Source organism: Rhinoderma darwinii, chromosome 11 (genome assembly GCF_050947455.1).
Source record: "Rhinoderma darwinii isolate aRhiDar2 chromosome 11, aRhiDar2.hap1, whole genome shotgun sequence".
NCBI classification, from domain to species: domain Eukaryota; kingdom Metazoa; phylum Chordata; class Amphibia; order Anura; family Rhinodermatidae; genus Rhinoderma; species Rhinoderma darwinii.
The window spans coordinates 9,969,094-9,985,158 of NC_134697.1; the positions used below are offsets into that span (position 1 = coordinate 9,969,094).

Here is a 16,065-nt window from a genome sequence, read left to right on the forward strand (position 1 = left end):
ATCACCCAACTTTCATAGACTGCTCAAAGGTAAATCTGTCTAGTTTGGCAGTGGAAAATGCCATCTGTATCTATTGTTGCATATACTAGGCAGAATTGTCATTCAGGAGTCTGGAAAAGTTATATGACAAAGGCTGAAGAAGGTTGAGAATTCTGAGAATGTTTAAGGAGTAGACACAAGCGGACAACCCACAGATATATATGTATATATTACACCTTACATTGTGCTCCTACAATGGCCAAATGGGTAGCCACAATACTGATCACTAACTAGACTAACGGAAATATGTGGGGCCTTTACATCAGCCCTCCTGACCTCTGAGCATTGCTGATCTTATTTTCAGAGACTGCTTGGCATGGCTTGCTGGAACTTGTAGGTGGTCACAACTATGGAGGTGCCCGTTACTATGTTGGGAATGCTGAAAATGTTATCAACTTGACAGTAGAAGACAACTCAAGGAACCTTGTACTAAATAGCTCTCAGAATGGGTGAATGATGGCCACAACGTTGACACTACCTAACCCTATGCTAATGGATACGTGTATATGGGGCCTTTCCATAAGCACTCTTGACCTTTATAGGCTTTCTGGCATGGCTTGCTGGAACTTGTAGTCCGGTATGACTACAGAGGTGCAGTTTACTATGAATGTCAGGCAGGGACGGGTTGGAGTGTTGCTTTTCTGTTTATGTCTCACTGCTTGGTACAGGAATGAACTGACTCTTATCAGTGCGGCTGGAGGGAGTGACACTATGTCATCTGTGCTATATAGACTGCAGCTTCCTGGATGGGTGGAATATGTCAGGGAAGACAGGCTACAGGTTAAGAGCCGACAAAACCAAAAGACTCAGCCGCTTCTAGTGAGTCAGTCACACAGCGGAGCCAGGAACTAGGAATTTCCAGGTATTCACTCTATAGGGAACCTTATAAGAAGTTCAGGTTCCACAATTCACTTTACTACTAGAACCTGACCTGGATCCACTAGGAGCAATGCTGCACAAGACAGCAGGATAACCCCTGGGAATATGAAGAGTCCTGCAGTAACCTGATTTTGGGGCAAGCAGAAGAGTGACCCAAACACCAAATCTACACGGGCCAGTGCTAGAAGATCTCATTTCCCTCTACTAAGTGGTAAGTGACATTTACTGTGATACCTTTCTTTTTTTTTTTTTTGCTCCTCTGATGATCTGTTTAGACTGTAAGCTCTTCGGGCCAGAATAATTTTTTCTTTTTGCTCCTCTGTTTGTCTGTGTTTAGACTGTAAGCTCTTTGGGTCAGACTTTTTTTTGTTCCTCTGATGATCTGTTTAGAATGTAAGCTCCTCGGGTCAGAATAATTTTTTTCTGTTGCTTCTCTGATGATCTGTTTAGACTGTAAGCTCTTCTGGCCAGAATAATTTTTTTATTTTTTTTTACTCCGCTGATGGTCTGTGTTTAGACTGTAAGCTCTTTGGGTCAGACTCTTTTTATTTTTTTGCTTCCCTGATGATCTGTTTAGACTGTAAGCTCTTCGGGTCAGAATAATTTTTCTTTTTTTGTTGTTGCTCCTCTGATGATCTGTGTTTAGACTGCAAGCTCTTTGGGTCAGACTCTTTTTTATTTTTGCTCCTCTGATGATCTGTTTAGACTGTAAGCTCTTCGGTTCAGACTAATTTTTTTTGCTCCTCAGATGATTACAATACAGATGTTCTCTTTATTAGAGTAGTGTTTTAACCCTTTTATTTCGGGATTGCTTACCTTAGTCCTCGTTCATACAGGGATTTCGGTGGCGTTGGTCCAGTTATTTGACATATAAAAGACTGATCAGCCAGATGTTACATGAAAGCCAATAGGAGGTTACAAATTCCTGTGCCTAATGTATTTTGAGCTCCGCTGAAGGTTTTCTAGGCACTTGCTCCTCTTGTTGGGTTGTTCCACTGGGTTCTGCCTGGTACTGGGTAAAAAAGCCAATACAAAACATGTACAGATGTAGCAGTCCTTAACTTGACTCTCAAACGCGATAAATACACATGGGTAAGAAACTTTTACTAAACGTTTTGATGATTTTGTTGTGTTGTGTGATATCACGCTGCAGCAAGTTATCAGAGTCATCAGAGTCAAGTTAAACTTTGTTACATCTGTACAACATGTACATTTGCAGTAAAATACTATAAATGCTATAAATGCAATAGTTGATGCGTTTCTCAACCTCACTCAGAAGATGTAAATCTGGAATTAGAGGGCATATACTGGGCAGTCCTATATCAGTAAGAGCACTGCTTACATAAGAGACTCAACTCAGTTCACATCTAGTTTTGTGCACACGTTTGTGGTATACGGCAACGTATATGTTTTTAAAGTTACAAAACTGTATTAATTTGTAACATACGCTTACGTTTTTGTAGTATACGTCGTATACGTTTGTGTCCATTCTTTTAAAAACGTCCCCATGATTGAACAGATAATGAGCCCCCCTCTTAGTCTTGGATCATACCACCCATCCCTGGACAGGAGGACATAGTGGTTGACTGTCCCTCTTCCCGGTCTCTTTTAATAGAAAAGGGTGTAAATCTTAAAATTGTTTCCCAGCTCTTTGCTGCTAACATTGCAGAGCCAGAAAGTATAAAAATTGGGCCAACCAGAATGGGACCCCTCCAAATCATGGGCCGCATACAGCGTCAAGTACCTTGGGTCCACAAGAGGAAATTATTGCAAGGTCCCCCCTCCATTCATACAGAAAATGTGCGCATCTTATTTTAATTACATCATTATCACATAGGACGTATCATCAATAAGATCTAAAATGTCATTTCTGAGTCAACCCATAAGAAAGTGACCAAAGTAACAAGTGATTGGCTCCAAAGTCAGCTCTATAAGGGGTTGTCTTCTGCTGGACTTTTGTGCCTGTTGTATGAGGTGCCCATTATATGTCTGATCCTGGTCCCACCAATACTCTGATGATCCAGTTGGAATCTGGCCTCATATGAGCTAGCCATAGGCTTCCTCTATGGTTCATATATGGCCCCCTTCTTCTCTAGATCAACAAAATCTTTTAAAAAAAATCCTAAATAATTAACAGTTTTTAATTGCTAGGTGGCGCCATTTTCTGTGCAGAATCAAAATATTAAGTGTGAATTCAGTAAGATATTTCATATATGCTCACATAAAACTTACATACTGTCACCAGGGATAGAAGATCGTTCATCCTACCCATACAAATAAGATACCATTTTTAAATTTTATTAGACATATTCCTGGTCCCTATTTGAAATATGAAGATGACGTTGATGACTTTATGGCCATATAAGGATGTGTAAGGATGTGGGTAAATACCAGTTCATTGGTATGCTATAATTATCAAGAAGGCACAACTTGGCATAATCTGAAAATAGTCATGTGATCATTTGCTGAGGAAAATTAGGGGACTGTCTTTCGGAAGGATGTTTCCTTCAAATATTGCACCATACAATGAGATCACTGTATAGTTCCATGCAGTACCGATTTTCACCATTGAAACAAGGGAACATTTCCCTCAGACATCAATCCAACAGCGCCCCCAGCTTTAATAGATGCTCTACACTGCAGGACATTTCTGCTGGAGCAAATATGATTTTGCTATTAGAGTAAGGTTGTGTTGAGTATGAGACCATTGGAAGTAAAAAGCCAGACTCGGGTGATATGATAAAGTTGTACGGCATTCATTAAAGGGTTTTCCTCCTTCTGACATCTGATGACCTCTGGGGGTCCGACAACCACATGTACATGCCGTTGGCTCCGGCTACGAAATAGCGGCCGAGCTGCAGTACTGCAGTATTCAAGTGAATAGGAGCGGATCTGCAGTTCTGCAGCACGAACGCTATGCTATGTATGGAGCCAACTGCTTCCGGGCTCCGTACATTGCATTATGTAGGCCACCGGAGCAGCTTAACGGTGCGGGGTCCGGGTGTCGGACCCCGCACCGATGATATTCCGGTGGATAGGTCATCAGTTGTCAGAAGGTGGAAAATCCCTTTAAAGGCAAGATTAGAAAAACAAATATGTTTTTTTCCCTCTATAAACACTGCCTCTCTTGTTCAAAGGTTGTGTCTGGTATTACAGCTCAGCCCTATTCACTTGAATGAGGCTGAGCTGCAATACCAGATGCAACCTATGGACAAGAGTGGCGCTGTTTCTAGCAAGAAAAAAAGCAGACCTTTGATTTTAAGGATACATAATGTCAATATACAGTTCATGTAAGCAGAATCCATACGTCCTATGTCTCATTTCGAGAACAAATAGTGCAACTAGATGATACAAAAACATAAACAAAAATGAAATGAGTAACTTTATGATATAGTAAAGTTATAATAATGGTGACTAAATCAGGTAACAGTTTACAGCAGTCCATAGTCCGCCCGTAGACTGCCAACCCGTCTGGAAATATAATCTTCCCCGGCACCCTTGCCTGATATTATCCGGCTATCCGTGGTGCTCGTACAGTGAGGAGCTTTTCTGATAACGCCATTACTTTTACAGCACTAATATAGTCTGTATTATAGTGCATAACAATCACTCTCATCAATTGCTGACCCCAATCAGGCTCGAAACTTGAGGCCAATTTCATAACCTTTAACTGGATCGGAATCCGGGACCTCAGCGCTGAACAGCAGTGTTGATCACTGAGCCACCACGCGGTCCATAGTAGTCAGGAATTGCCATATAACCATGTATTCTTGAAATAAGCTCAATGGAGGATCTATCACCAGAAAGAAAATATACTTGGTGGTAACATAGCGCTATACGACTACATCCGCAAAACATCCCGGTAAACTCCCCATTGGACTAGGGGGGGGGGCATAGCATGGGGTTGAGTCTGTATTATCCTCCTTGTCCAAACTGTAGAGCAGAGGGTAAAGTGATTCTGCCTTTGTGCAATAGATTGGCGAAGAGGTCATGTTCCCAGTGTTATTGGCACCCCAACTGGGAATTCAGTGGCCGCTCCATGGCAATAGATGCATCCAGTGTCAAAGTGTTATTGGGGCATTCCATAAAGGAGAAACATAAGAAGTCTATTACGTGACGAAGAAAAAACTATCTCTCATCACCATTATTTCTTACCTGCCTGGTGCCGATACCGTAAATATTGCACTTTTTCTTTCTACCCTTCGCTCCAATTTGATTCCTGCAAGGAGCATTATTCCTCCCAGGTAACGCAGTGGGTGGCAGCCGGTTTCGACACAAAACACAGATCTCGGAGGAGCGCCGTTTCCCGTTATTATTTTCAAATTCCCTATATGCTCTAGTACATGACAAGTGCCCTTTAAACGTCAATTTTCGAAACCCTAGTAGACTACTAAAATGAAGATCGAGCTTTCCTGCCGTCTGATATAAGCCCGGGGGTCTACTGGCAATACATGAACTATCTAGGGCTTCTCTGGGATTCAGTACAATTTTCTAAATAATGGTTCTTGCACATTGTAGAATCGAAGTCTAACATCTCTTCCCTTTCAATAAACTGTAGTTGTGGTCTCCAATCTGTGGCTCTCCAGCTGTTGTGAAACTACAACTCCCACCATGGACTGACAGCTGGCAGATGACATGATATGTTGGGTGTTGTAGTTTCAAAACAGCTGGAGAGCTGGAAATGTTAGTATTTCATTATCCATTGTACTTGTTCTTTTTATATCACTATTAATTTAAAGCAATCAATATGTATGAGCCAATCATGACATATAATAATAATAATAATGATAATAATATTTACTTGCGCACTTCCCATGCATCCCGGGATTTTGTGCCTGTCTTAACCTTAGTAGAATCTATACTTATATATTATGGGATTGCATAAACAACATTTCCTAATATATGCCTAATAATGGAATTGGTCTCTATGCAGGAGGGAAATATCCCATATTAAAAGCCAAGGACAATTCTAGTTTATTTGAATTCCCAGGAGACCTGGAGCCCTCATTCGATATAAAGGGAGCAAGTTAGTCATATATCCCTAAAAACTCGGGATAACACTGGAGTGTCCCATTGTAATTATTATTGCTAGTCTATTTTTCTGGGTAGGGGGTCACATTTTCAACTATTATCTATGCAATTCAACGTTCTAGTAATTGTAGGCTTGCCTAGACTACACCATAAATTGGTTGTCTGGCTTAGAAACCTTTTAGGGGAATCTGAGTTCTTCGAGAGGGATCCTTCATTTGGGACCTCCATCAATTACCCAGAGTGGAGAACCGCTACAAGTGATGGCGTAGCTCTAGGGGTCGCAACGGTCACAATCAGAGGGCCCCCGTAGCCACACAGCGCTGACCGCGCTGGTCCCTCTTCCTGAATACTGGATCAATGGCTCCTTGCTCCAGCATTCACTCTGCCGTATGCGGCTCGGCGCAGGCAGGCACGATGTAGTGACGTCATCGAGCCTGTCCGTGACGAGTCACTCACAGCACAGACCGGAGGAGAAGGATCCGCCACCCGTCGTGGGAATGGGGATAGGTAAGTAATTATGTTATTATTTCTCTATTAGGCACTATGGGGCATTATACTGGGTAGGAAAGGGGGGCTGATATGGTGGCAGCTATAGGAGCATTTTACAATATGGGGGCATTATACTGTGGGGACAGCTATGGGATGCATTATACTGTATGGGGGCAGCTATGGGGGCATTCTACTGTGTGGGGCAGTTATGGGGGCATTATACTGTGGGGGCAGCTATGGGGGGCATTATACTATGGTGGCAGCTATGGGTGGTATTATACTGTGGTGGTAGCTATGGGGGGCATTGTACTGTGGGGGCAGCTATGGGGACATTATACTGTGGGGCAGCTATAGGGGACATTATACTGTGGGGCAGCTATAGGGGGCATTATACTGTGTGGGGGCAGCTATGGGAGGCATTATACTGTGGGGGCAGCTTTGGGAGGCATTATACTGTGTGGGGGCAGCTATGGGGGGCATTATACTGTGAGGGCAGCTATGGGGTATTATGCTGCATGGGGCAGCTATGGGGCATTATGCTGTATGGGGAAATTTGTTTGGGCATTATACTACATGGGGGCATCTGTGTGGCAATTATACTGTATGGGGCATCTGTGTGGGCATTATACTGTTTGGGGCATCTGTGTGGGCATTATACTGTTTGGGGCATCTGTGTGGGCATTATACTTTATGGGGCATCTGTGTGGGCATTATACTGTATGTGGCATCTCTGTGGGCATTATACTGTATTGGGGCATCGGTGTGGGCATTATACTGTATGGGGCATCTGAGTGGGCATTATACTGTATAGGGGCAGCTATGGGGGCATTATACTGTGTGGGGGCACTATGGGAGCATGATACTGTGTGGGCTGAACTGGGTGTGTATGGTCAGGTATTGGGTGGGATTAGAGGCGTGGCTTAAAATTAAAAAAATTGCAGCTGCGTGCCGCATCAATTGTCCCTCTTTGTGATGCTCGAAAGTATATCACAGTCTACAGGGAGGGCTGTATAGCACTGTATGGGCAGGCTGTATAGCCATGTCTACAGGGGGTGCTGTATAGCACTGTATCCAGTGGGGGCTGTATAGCACTGTCTACAGGAGGGGGCTGTATGGCACTATTTACAGGGGGCACTATCTACGAGGGCAGGCTGTATGTGGCACCTAAGGGAGGGGGGCCCAGTAAAAAGTTTGCTATGGGGCCCAGTGTTTCCTAGTTACGCCCCTGGCTACAAGAGTAACTCTGGAGGCTTCAACATTCCCGGGCATTACATGGACAGTCCACTGATTTCAATAGGCACCATGTAATACTTCCTTTCCCCTTTGGTGGTGCTGCAGGAAAATTGAAAACGTGTTGCCAGGTTGCCCTGAAGATCACAACTGATCGTTGCAGTGGAGTTATCTGTAATCATGTTTTTTTCAGGACACCCTTCAACAAGATGCAAGGGCTACTAAAATCAATCACAAAGTTCATGTTAAAGGGTTTGGTCAAAACTAAAAAAAAAATCCTAAAAAAAAGTGTGATTGTTGGGGGACTTTCTGTCCAGTAATTCTATTGAAGCACTATGTCATTACCCCTTCTACAGCCTGAAATGGCTGATAACATACGGTAGGTAGGCTAGATAGTCATTGTGACACCTTTTTCTTTTAGTCAACTCACAACTTGGGTCGAGCAGACGTCAGAGATACACAGCTCAGTCCCGGTTAGTCATTGGCTCCATGTCAACCTAAGCTTGTGCCAATAAATAACAAGATAGTTACATAAAGGATCACTAATCCTTGGTAGCTCTAGACAAACAAGTAGTACATCTGATACATGAGACTCTGAGGAACACTTCCAAAAACAATGACATGACGGGGAGACCGATTGTCTATAGAACCTGCACAATAATTAGACAAACAATGAAAACTTAATTTTTCTCAATTCAGAATGATGAGTTGGCATTAGCCCCCTGGCAACTACTTGCATACATCTAGCCTTGTATAGACATCATCATTACTAAGTTCCATCAATCTTACTTTGACCATATAGGCAGTATATCTCCAGAATGTCCTGTATCTTCTTGGGTTCTACAGGATTCTCAATGGTGTGCCCACGAAAGCAAACACGTACTCTTGTACAGTGAACCTCCTCCAAAAGACCACCATTTTATCTAGACCACATTTTCTATGACAGATTTCACTTCCATCATATCCCATGTGTACTGACCATATTTTTTGAGAGCACCACCCCTCTAGAAGTTAATTTTTCAATGCAATTGTTGGTGGTTGTGTCAAAGAGGTTTCAATGTATTTCGTTGGTGTCTTTAACACATCAATGAACCATCCATGAAACCATTGAAGCCAACACTTTGGACAGTTTACAGTATTATTTAGTCACATATTCAAATCAAGACGCTTATGCATTTCAGGCCACTCTGGTCCTTATTCACTGAAGATTTTATACAGTCTATGGGACTGGGTCAATGGTGTGCTGATGATTTTTGTGATCTCCATCCATCTTGCTCATAGTTGTCATGTCTATGTGCTTGGTCTAACTAAGATGCAGCTTGAGTCTGATCATATGTGCTTCGAGTGTAAAGTTAAGATTGATTTAGTCAACGATCCACTTGTCTATTTGCTCATCCATCCAACAATATATTGATGTAATAGACATAATTGCTTATTGTGTATTCTCCGGATACATCAAGAATCTGTTGGCACCTGGTAAATGTAGACTTTGGCCACGCAAAATTCTTTTTCTACCAAAGTCATGTGAAATTGCTCAGCGCATATTGACATTGGGGACCACAATGCACATATTGATATTGGCTACCACCAAAAGTTGCAGTAAGAACTCATACACATGTCCGTAGTACAGATCTGTGTTGTATGGATAAATAATACGGCACTCACCACTCTGCGTGCCTCCAATGCCAATTATGGAGGTATTCTCCTCTAGAGTCATTGCTTCTACTGGAGACGTAATTCAAAGGCACCATACGTCGACACATGTAGAGCCTACGGCTTAGTAAGAAGGGACCGTAGGAAGTGCGTTCTCGAAAAAAAATATTTTTCTCATAGTCATTAATGTAATGGAAAACTTAGGGCTGGTCTGTGTGTGTATAAACAAGGATAAAGTCACATTAAAAGTCATATGCAATGCAGTAAAGTTTACATGACAACTGGAACTTCAGGAAATATCTGGGAGGCAGCGAGTGGAGCATAAAAAAAATATTCAAAAAATTAATTAAAGGGAAGCTCCCACTGGGACGACCTCTATGTTGGTGCATCATACATATACCCCAATGATAGAAAATTAGAGAGCAGTATCATGCCCATTGCAGGACCTGTAAAACAGCTTCCCTTTTATTTCCCCTTACTTTATGAACCCTCTCAGTCATTCAGATGAGCTGAGGTCCTTTGAGATGTATTGTCAAGCATCCACAGTGGTGGTCACCGAGCTCCTTCTAAGCCCCATGAATGGCCCCATTTTGCAACCACTAGTTCAGCTTTAATAGGAAAACATATAATAAATAATAATAATAATACATTTAATGTGACTCTGTATTGGTGCTGGTTCTCTTTAAAGAATAACCCTCATTGAATACTCACCCATTGTTGATGGTCTAAGGTAATAGTAACGTAAATATGCATTGTCTAATAAAAGTACATTAGAATAGCCTACAAATGAGTGAGTTTGTAAACTCAGCAGCCCCCTCTCTGGCTAGAAGGAGCATTGCAATCATTCTTTACAGATTTAAAAAAAAAAAAAACGGTTGCAGAAATAAGCTATGTAGGATTAAGAGAAATAATAATAATAATATTAGATAAACAAAAATAGAGTCTCATTACAGCCAAGACTAAGGACGCAGAAGCATCCGAAACGCGTAGGCTCTGAGGACATCACCGCCCGCTTACCCTCACACCTGGACTTTATACCTCTGGACTATCTTTTAAATCAAGAACCATTAAACTTGGAAATCCGCTTCCATTTTAAACTCCACGCAGCGCTGGATCAAAATACTCCTCTTCTTTCCCCAATAATATTAGATGTTAGGTATTCAATGACCATGCTGTGATCTTGTAGAGATTGTACTATAGATGTTGCTGGGCTATAGTAAAGCTGTTGTAATGATATGAGCTCATTATATGTATCTTACTTGGCTCTACCCTGTTCTTTTTGCAGTTGATTCTACACATCTTGCCATGGCATCCAGATATGTATGGAAGGGAGTTCACCGGACAGTGGTGACCCTTGGCATGGCCTTCATACTTATCGGTGTGGTACTGTTGACCGTATCGGAGAAAGTCTTCATCCTAGGGATCTGCTTCCTGGCGGCTGGCTGCCTGGCCGTTATATGCTATCTTTTGGTGACTGTGTCGACCTGTTTTAAAAAATCAGCAAGAGCTGATAATGAAGAAAACCCTCAGGAAGCGGAAGTCAGAAGCACGGGGCAGCGTCAGAATGAGGCGTAAGTGTTAACCAAGATATTACTATCAATAATGAAGGATGTATAACATATTATGAGAGTGTACTTCACAGGTGGATGTATGGGTAGTGGCTGAGCATGTGAGGAGCCTTGAGGTGTGCAGCCAGAAACTGGGGCTCAGAGGTTCAACTTCGATGAATCTTCACTTGTCTGTCCTCAGTTCCATAATACTGTATATCTCTATTATCTAAATTGCCTTCTAATAGGGGAGATCATCAAAAGGGTGAGCATATCTGCCAATAGTTAGCAGAGGAATTGTAATGATGACCATGAGAACTTCTTGACAGCCATCTTCTCCCACCATCTCCACCAATGGAAACGACTGAGGACCTTGGGAGACGTGAGGAATTTGATTTTCCTACAGCTGTACTAACTGTTTCCTTAAGTTCTCCCAATCATTAAGGGAATGATTTGTGTAATAAGGTTATATGAAGGACTTGTTGATAACACAATCAATATGCTGATAATACACAAGCTCACAGAAGAGACCAAAGTTTAAGCCTGATGAAGCTCGATATAGTGTCCAAGACTCCAGACTCCTGAGTTAAAGATCCTGAGGGTTCTATAGCATTTAATAATTAGAACGGTACCTCGGGGGAGGTACCAAGGGGACCTCATTGTAAAAATCAAAGCATATCCAGGACTAGACTGGTACACTATAGCATGAGAGGAATCTCCTCTTGGCTCAGGTTTTGACACAGAAATGTGGTCCAGCCACAACATGCCCCTCTAGATTTATTAGAGGACCACCCAACTGGTGTCTTACTGGGGTTTATCACTGTTTAGGACTATTTCATAAATAACCTTTTAGTCCTGATAACATGCGACCAATGTGTTTGCAATGATAAAAGTCAAGTTTACGTTGTAAGTAAAGGGCACATGTTGTCTACGCCTGAGTGGTAGGATTTCAGAACTATCACCTCTGGTGGACACAATGTGCTCCAATCCAACGCAATTTCTATGTGATTTATTACAATGATCAATGACAGATTAACAAAACCACTAGAAAAACAATCCTCAGGGCTGGGTGACACAGGTATCTGCAGAGATGTTCACCAGACTCAACCAGATCCAACTAGAGTACCAGCATATTCTCCTTCGAGCACTGCTGGGAGGGAAGACGTGCACATTGCTCAGGTTAAACAGGCATCAACCAACAACCTCGTGACACCCTTCCCTTTTATAACATTGCAAGGAATTCTCAATGGTAGATGCTGATGTAATATGCAGGTCAACAAATGTGTTGTTCTCATACAATTATGACACCTAACTGACTGCGAATATGACAAGAAAATATATTGTACAATCCTGCTGACACCACGTAGACCTGGCTGAAAGCTGCCAGAAGATCCAGAAACCATGCAGATGTTCAGTTAGTAGAAGTCAACTACATGATGACCTCCATCTGCTGTTTATAGGGACTTCATCTCAGTGCTCGGACCCCCACCAATACAAACTTCTGACATGTCACTATGACATGTCAGAAGTTTGTCGAACGTTTAGCTGCACTTTAATATTGATGGTCTATTCTTAGAATAGGCCATCAATGAGAAATCTATGGGTGTCCGACCCCCGAAATTGCCACCAACCAGCAGAGCTAAGGAACAACAGCCCTTTGTGGAGTGCTATAAATATAAATAGTTGATGAAAAATTTAAATATTTCTAAATTTAGAAATTTTTAGGAGCAAGGGGACAATTTCAACAATCGATTTTTGTATTACACCTTTTCATAAGACTTACAGCACTAAGTACATTTAAAAAATTTAGAAATGAGTAAAGTGACAACAGCGAGGAGGGACGTGGTTTGTAGTTTTCATGACTTTCCTTATCAGTGAGTTTAGTTTTACGTGGGGGGGGGGGGGGGGCTACATGATATACAGATGGAGCCGTCTTTATTTTTACTTTTACCACATTAAATACACAGTGGCTAGATCCCTTATCTTGACTCTTTCAATGACTTTTCAATGGCTTTTGTTGTTTGATATCACGCTGCAGCAAGTTATCACAGTCCAGATACAGATGGCTACATCTGTATACATGGCGTTGTATTTGCTTTTATAGCAGTTAAGTAAATTTTAGAGAGTAGCATCATTTAAAACTTAGGGTGAGGCCTCACTTAGTGGTCGCGTTCTGACCGATGTGTTACTGGAATTCGGGACAGTTTTGCAATGCTTGATTTTGGCTGTGTGGTTTTTGCAGGTAAAACATTAATGATATTGTCTCATGAGTCAATGTACCTAAGCCTACTATTTGTCATGCTGTCTGCTAAGCTGATTCTTGTAAGGCAATCATGTGTGATACTGTCTACTAAGCCAATGTATCTAAGCCTATCATGTGTGTTACTGTCTGCTGAACTGGTGTATCTAAGCCTATCATGTGTGATACTGCCTGCTAAACTGATGTACTAATCCTATCATTTGTGATAAGTCCGCTGAGGTGATGTATCTAAGCCTGTCATGTGTGATACTGTCTGCTGAGCCGTGTATCTAATCCTATCATGTGTGATACTGTCTGCTAAGCCCATGTATCTGAGCCTATTATGAGCGATACTATCTGCTGAGCTGCTGTATCTAATCCTATCATGTGTGATACTGTATGCTGAGCTGTGTGTCTAATCCTATCATGTGTGATACTGTCTGCTGAGCTGTGTATCTAATCCTATCATGTGTGATACTGTCTGCTCAGCCACTGTATCTATCCTCATTATATGTGATACTGTCTGCTGAGCTGTGTATCTAATCCTATCATATGTGATACTGTCTGCTGAGCCGCTGTATCTAATCCTATCATGTGTGATACTGTCTGATGAGCCGCTGTATCTAATCCTATCATGTGTGATACTGTCTGCTGAGTCCTGTATCTAATCCTATCATGTGTGATACTGTCTGATGAGCCGCTGTATCTAATCCTATCATGTGTGATACTGTCTGCTGAGCTGTGTATCTAATCCTATTATGTGTGATACTGTCTGCTGAGCTGTGTATCTAATCCTATCATGTGTGATACTGTCTTCTGAGCTTCTGTATCTAATCCTATTATGTGTGATACTGTCTGCTGAGCTGTGTATCTATCCTCATTATATGTGATACTGTCTGCTGAGCTGTGTATCTAATCCTATCATGTGTGATACTGTCTGCTGAGCTTCTGTATCTAATCCTATCATGTGTGATACTGTCTGCTGAGCCGCTGTATCTAATCCTATCATGTGTGATACTGTATGCTGGGTCGCTGCATTGAACCTCAGTATGTGAGATACTGTCTGATAAGCTGGTAGTGTACGTACAATATGTCGGAGGGCTCATTCAGATGACCATGTTTCACGTCCGTGTGATGGGCGTTAAAACAACGACCGTCGCACAGACTCATGTATTTCAATGGGGTCGTTCACACGACTGTTGTTTTAACGGAGCGTGTGAAGGGTCCGTGAAAAATAGGACATGTCCTATTTTACTGTGTCACACATCCCCCCATTGACTCTAGTCTATGGGGGATCCACGACAACACGTCCCACACGTGTGCACCTCAGACGTGAAAAACGTCCATTTCCTAACGTCCGAGGTTGCCGACGCTCATCTGAATGTCCCCTAAGGCTTCGTTCACATCTGCGTCGGGGCTCCGTTCATGGGTATCGTCTGAACTTTCCGTCAGGGGACCACATGAACGGAACCCTGACTGAAACAAATGGTTTCCGTTTGTTTCAGTCAGGGTTCCGTTCATGGGTTCCCCTGACGGAAAGCTCAGACGATACCCATGAACAGAGCCCCGACGCAGATGTGAACGAAGCCTAAGATGTAAGTCCATTCTATGGTGTATATATTGTAGTGTGAATCTTCTATTCGGGTTGCATTTCTTTACAACCCTGAGAGCACATTTACAATCTCTCCATGTTCTACTTCTCTTCTCTGTAATTAATACGTTTCCGTTTCATTCCCACAGGGACTCGTCTCAATTTGAAGCCCCGCGTTACGAGGACGTTATACTGTATGGTTCTGCAACAGTGTGGACAGTGACTCTCGGTCCACATCCAGATATCGAACCCCCTCCTTACCACAACGCCCTGGAACGTGAAAGAAGAGGAGGTAATGGGGACCTGAGACTTTCTAACCCCACCTTACTCCGTATCAGCTCTGACATTCATGAAATTAAGAGATCTGGATTCATCCCCGAAGAAAGATTCCCGGAGCCAATAACACCCCCACCGACCTATAATGAGTCCATGACTGAATGGGAAGAAGTGTTTTTACCGTCACAGGACGAGGGTTGATGAAGACTCTACAGAAGTTGTCTCATCATGAAGATGTCTGTAACCAATTGCTCTCCATGAAGTATATGATCCCTCAAAACGTTTCATGAAGGTTCATGTGAATGAAGGAAACCAATCTCTTTGTATAAGGACACGATGGCACAATATTCATATGTTCATTAGCTTCTATTTAGCCCAAGATTCAATGGCACGTCCGTGGCCGATAATGGACCAGTTAGCAATGGATATTGGGAAATGAACAATGATGTGTTGGTTGCACAGACTCAACGGGTGGAGATTATTTTACCTATATAAATTGATTTGTCTTGAAGGCCCCTTAATGAGGCAGAAGAACAAGATTGAACTTTGTAAAAAGTATTTTTATATTTATTAATGCCATAATGTGTTATTTATAAGATCATTTCAGGATATTGTGTAAAATACGGTAATTTGATCTGCATAAAACTAAACTATTAATGTTATAAGGTGTTCCTACTGTTTTCGAACAAAGGTGAGGGATTATGCTTGTTGTTTGGCCATGCACAGTCCTACACCCATAACTACACATGTCAGGCGGGAATCACACAGGCAGTTTTCGGTGCAGTTTTTGATTTTCTTTTTGGAGGCAAAGCCAGGAGGGGATCCAAAAATTAAGAGGAAGTTCTGTACGAACGCCTTATATGTTTCCTTCCAATTGGATCCACTTCTGCCTATGGCTCTAAAAAGTGCATGTGTGAATCCAGCCTAGGCCTAGTTCACACTGAGTTTTTTTGCAGGCAGAAAAAAATCTGCCTCAAAATTCCTTCAGGTTAAAAACATGGCAAAAATCGCTCAGAAACGAGTGCCACGGTTTTTTCTGCCTCCCAATAATTTTAATGGGTGGTCAGAGGTGGGCATGAGCTGCCCGGGAT

The 16,065-nt window shown here is 42.2% G+C and overlaps 1 protein-coding gene across 1 annotated transcript; it reads left to right on the forward strand.

Moving 5' to 3' along the window:
• The first annotated feature begins 798 nt into the window (after positions 1 to 798).
• Positions 799 to 15,738, forward strand: TMEM139 (transmembrane protein 139). The gene is made up of 3 exons (XM_075842325.1): positions 799 to 1,129; positions 10,607 to 10,892; positions 14,848 to 15,738. The coding sequence occupies exons 2-3, from the start codon at positions 10,627 to 10,629 to the stop codon at positions 15,173 to 15,175; spliced, it is 594 nt and encodes a 197-aa protein (XP_075698440.1). The 5' UTR covers positions 799 to 1,129; positions 10,607 to 10,626; the 3' UTR covers positions 15,176 to 15,738.
• The last annotated feature ends 327 nt before the right edge of the window (positions 15,739 to 16,065 follow it).

Excerpts from the sequence above, each read along its gene's own strand:
- TMEM139 (XM_075842325.1), top strand. The coding sequence starts at position 10,627 with ATGGCATCCAGATATGTATGGAAGGGAGTTCACCGGACAGTGGTGACC. Across the intron at positions 10,893-14,847 it reads GGGCAGCGTCAGAATGAGGC|GGACTCGTCTCAATTTGAAG; the intron begins GTAAGTGTTAAC and ends TCATTCCCACAG.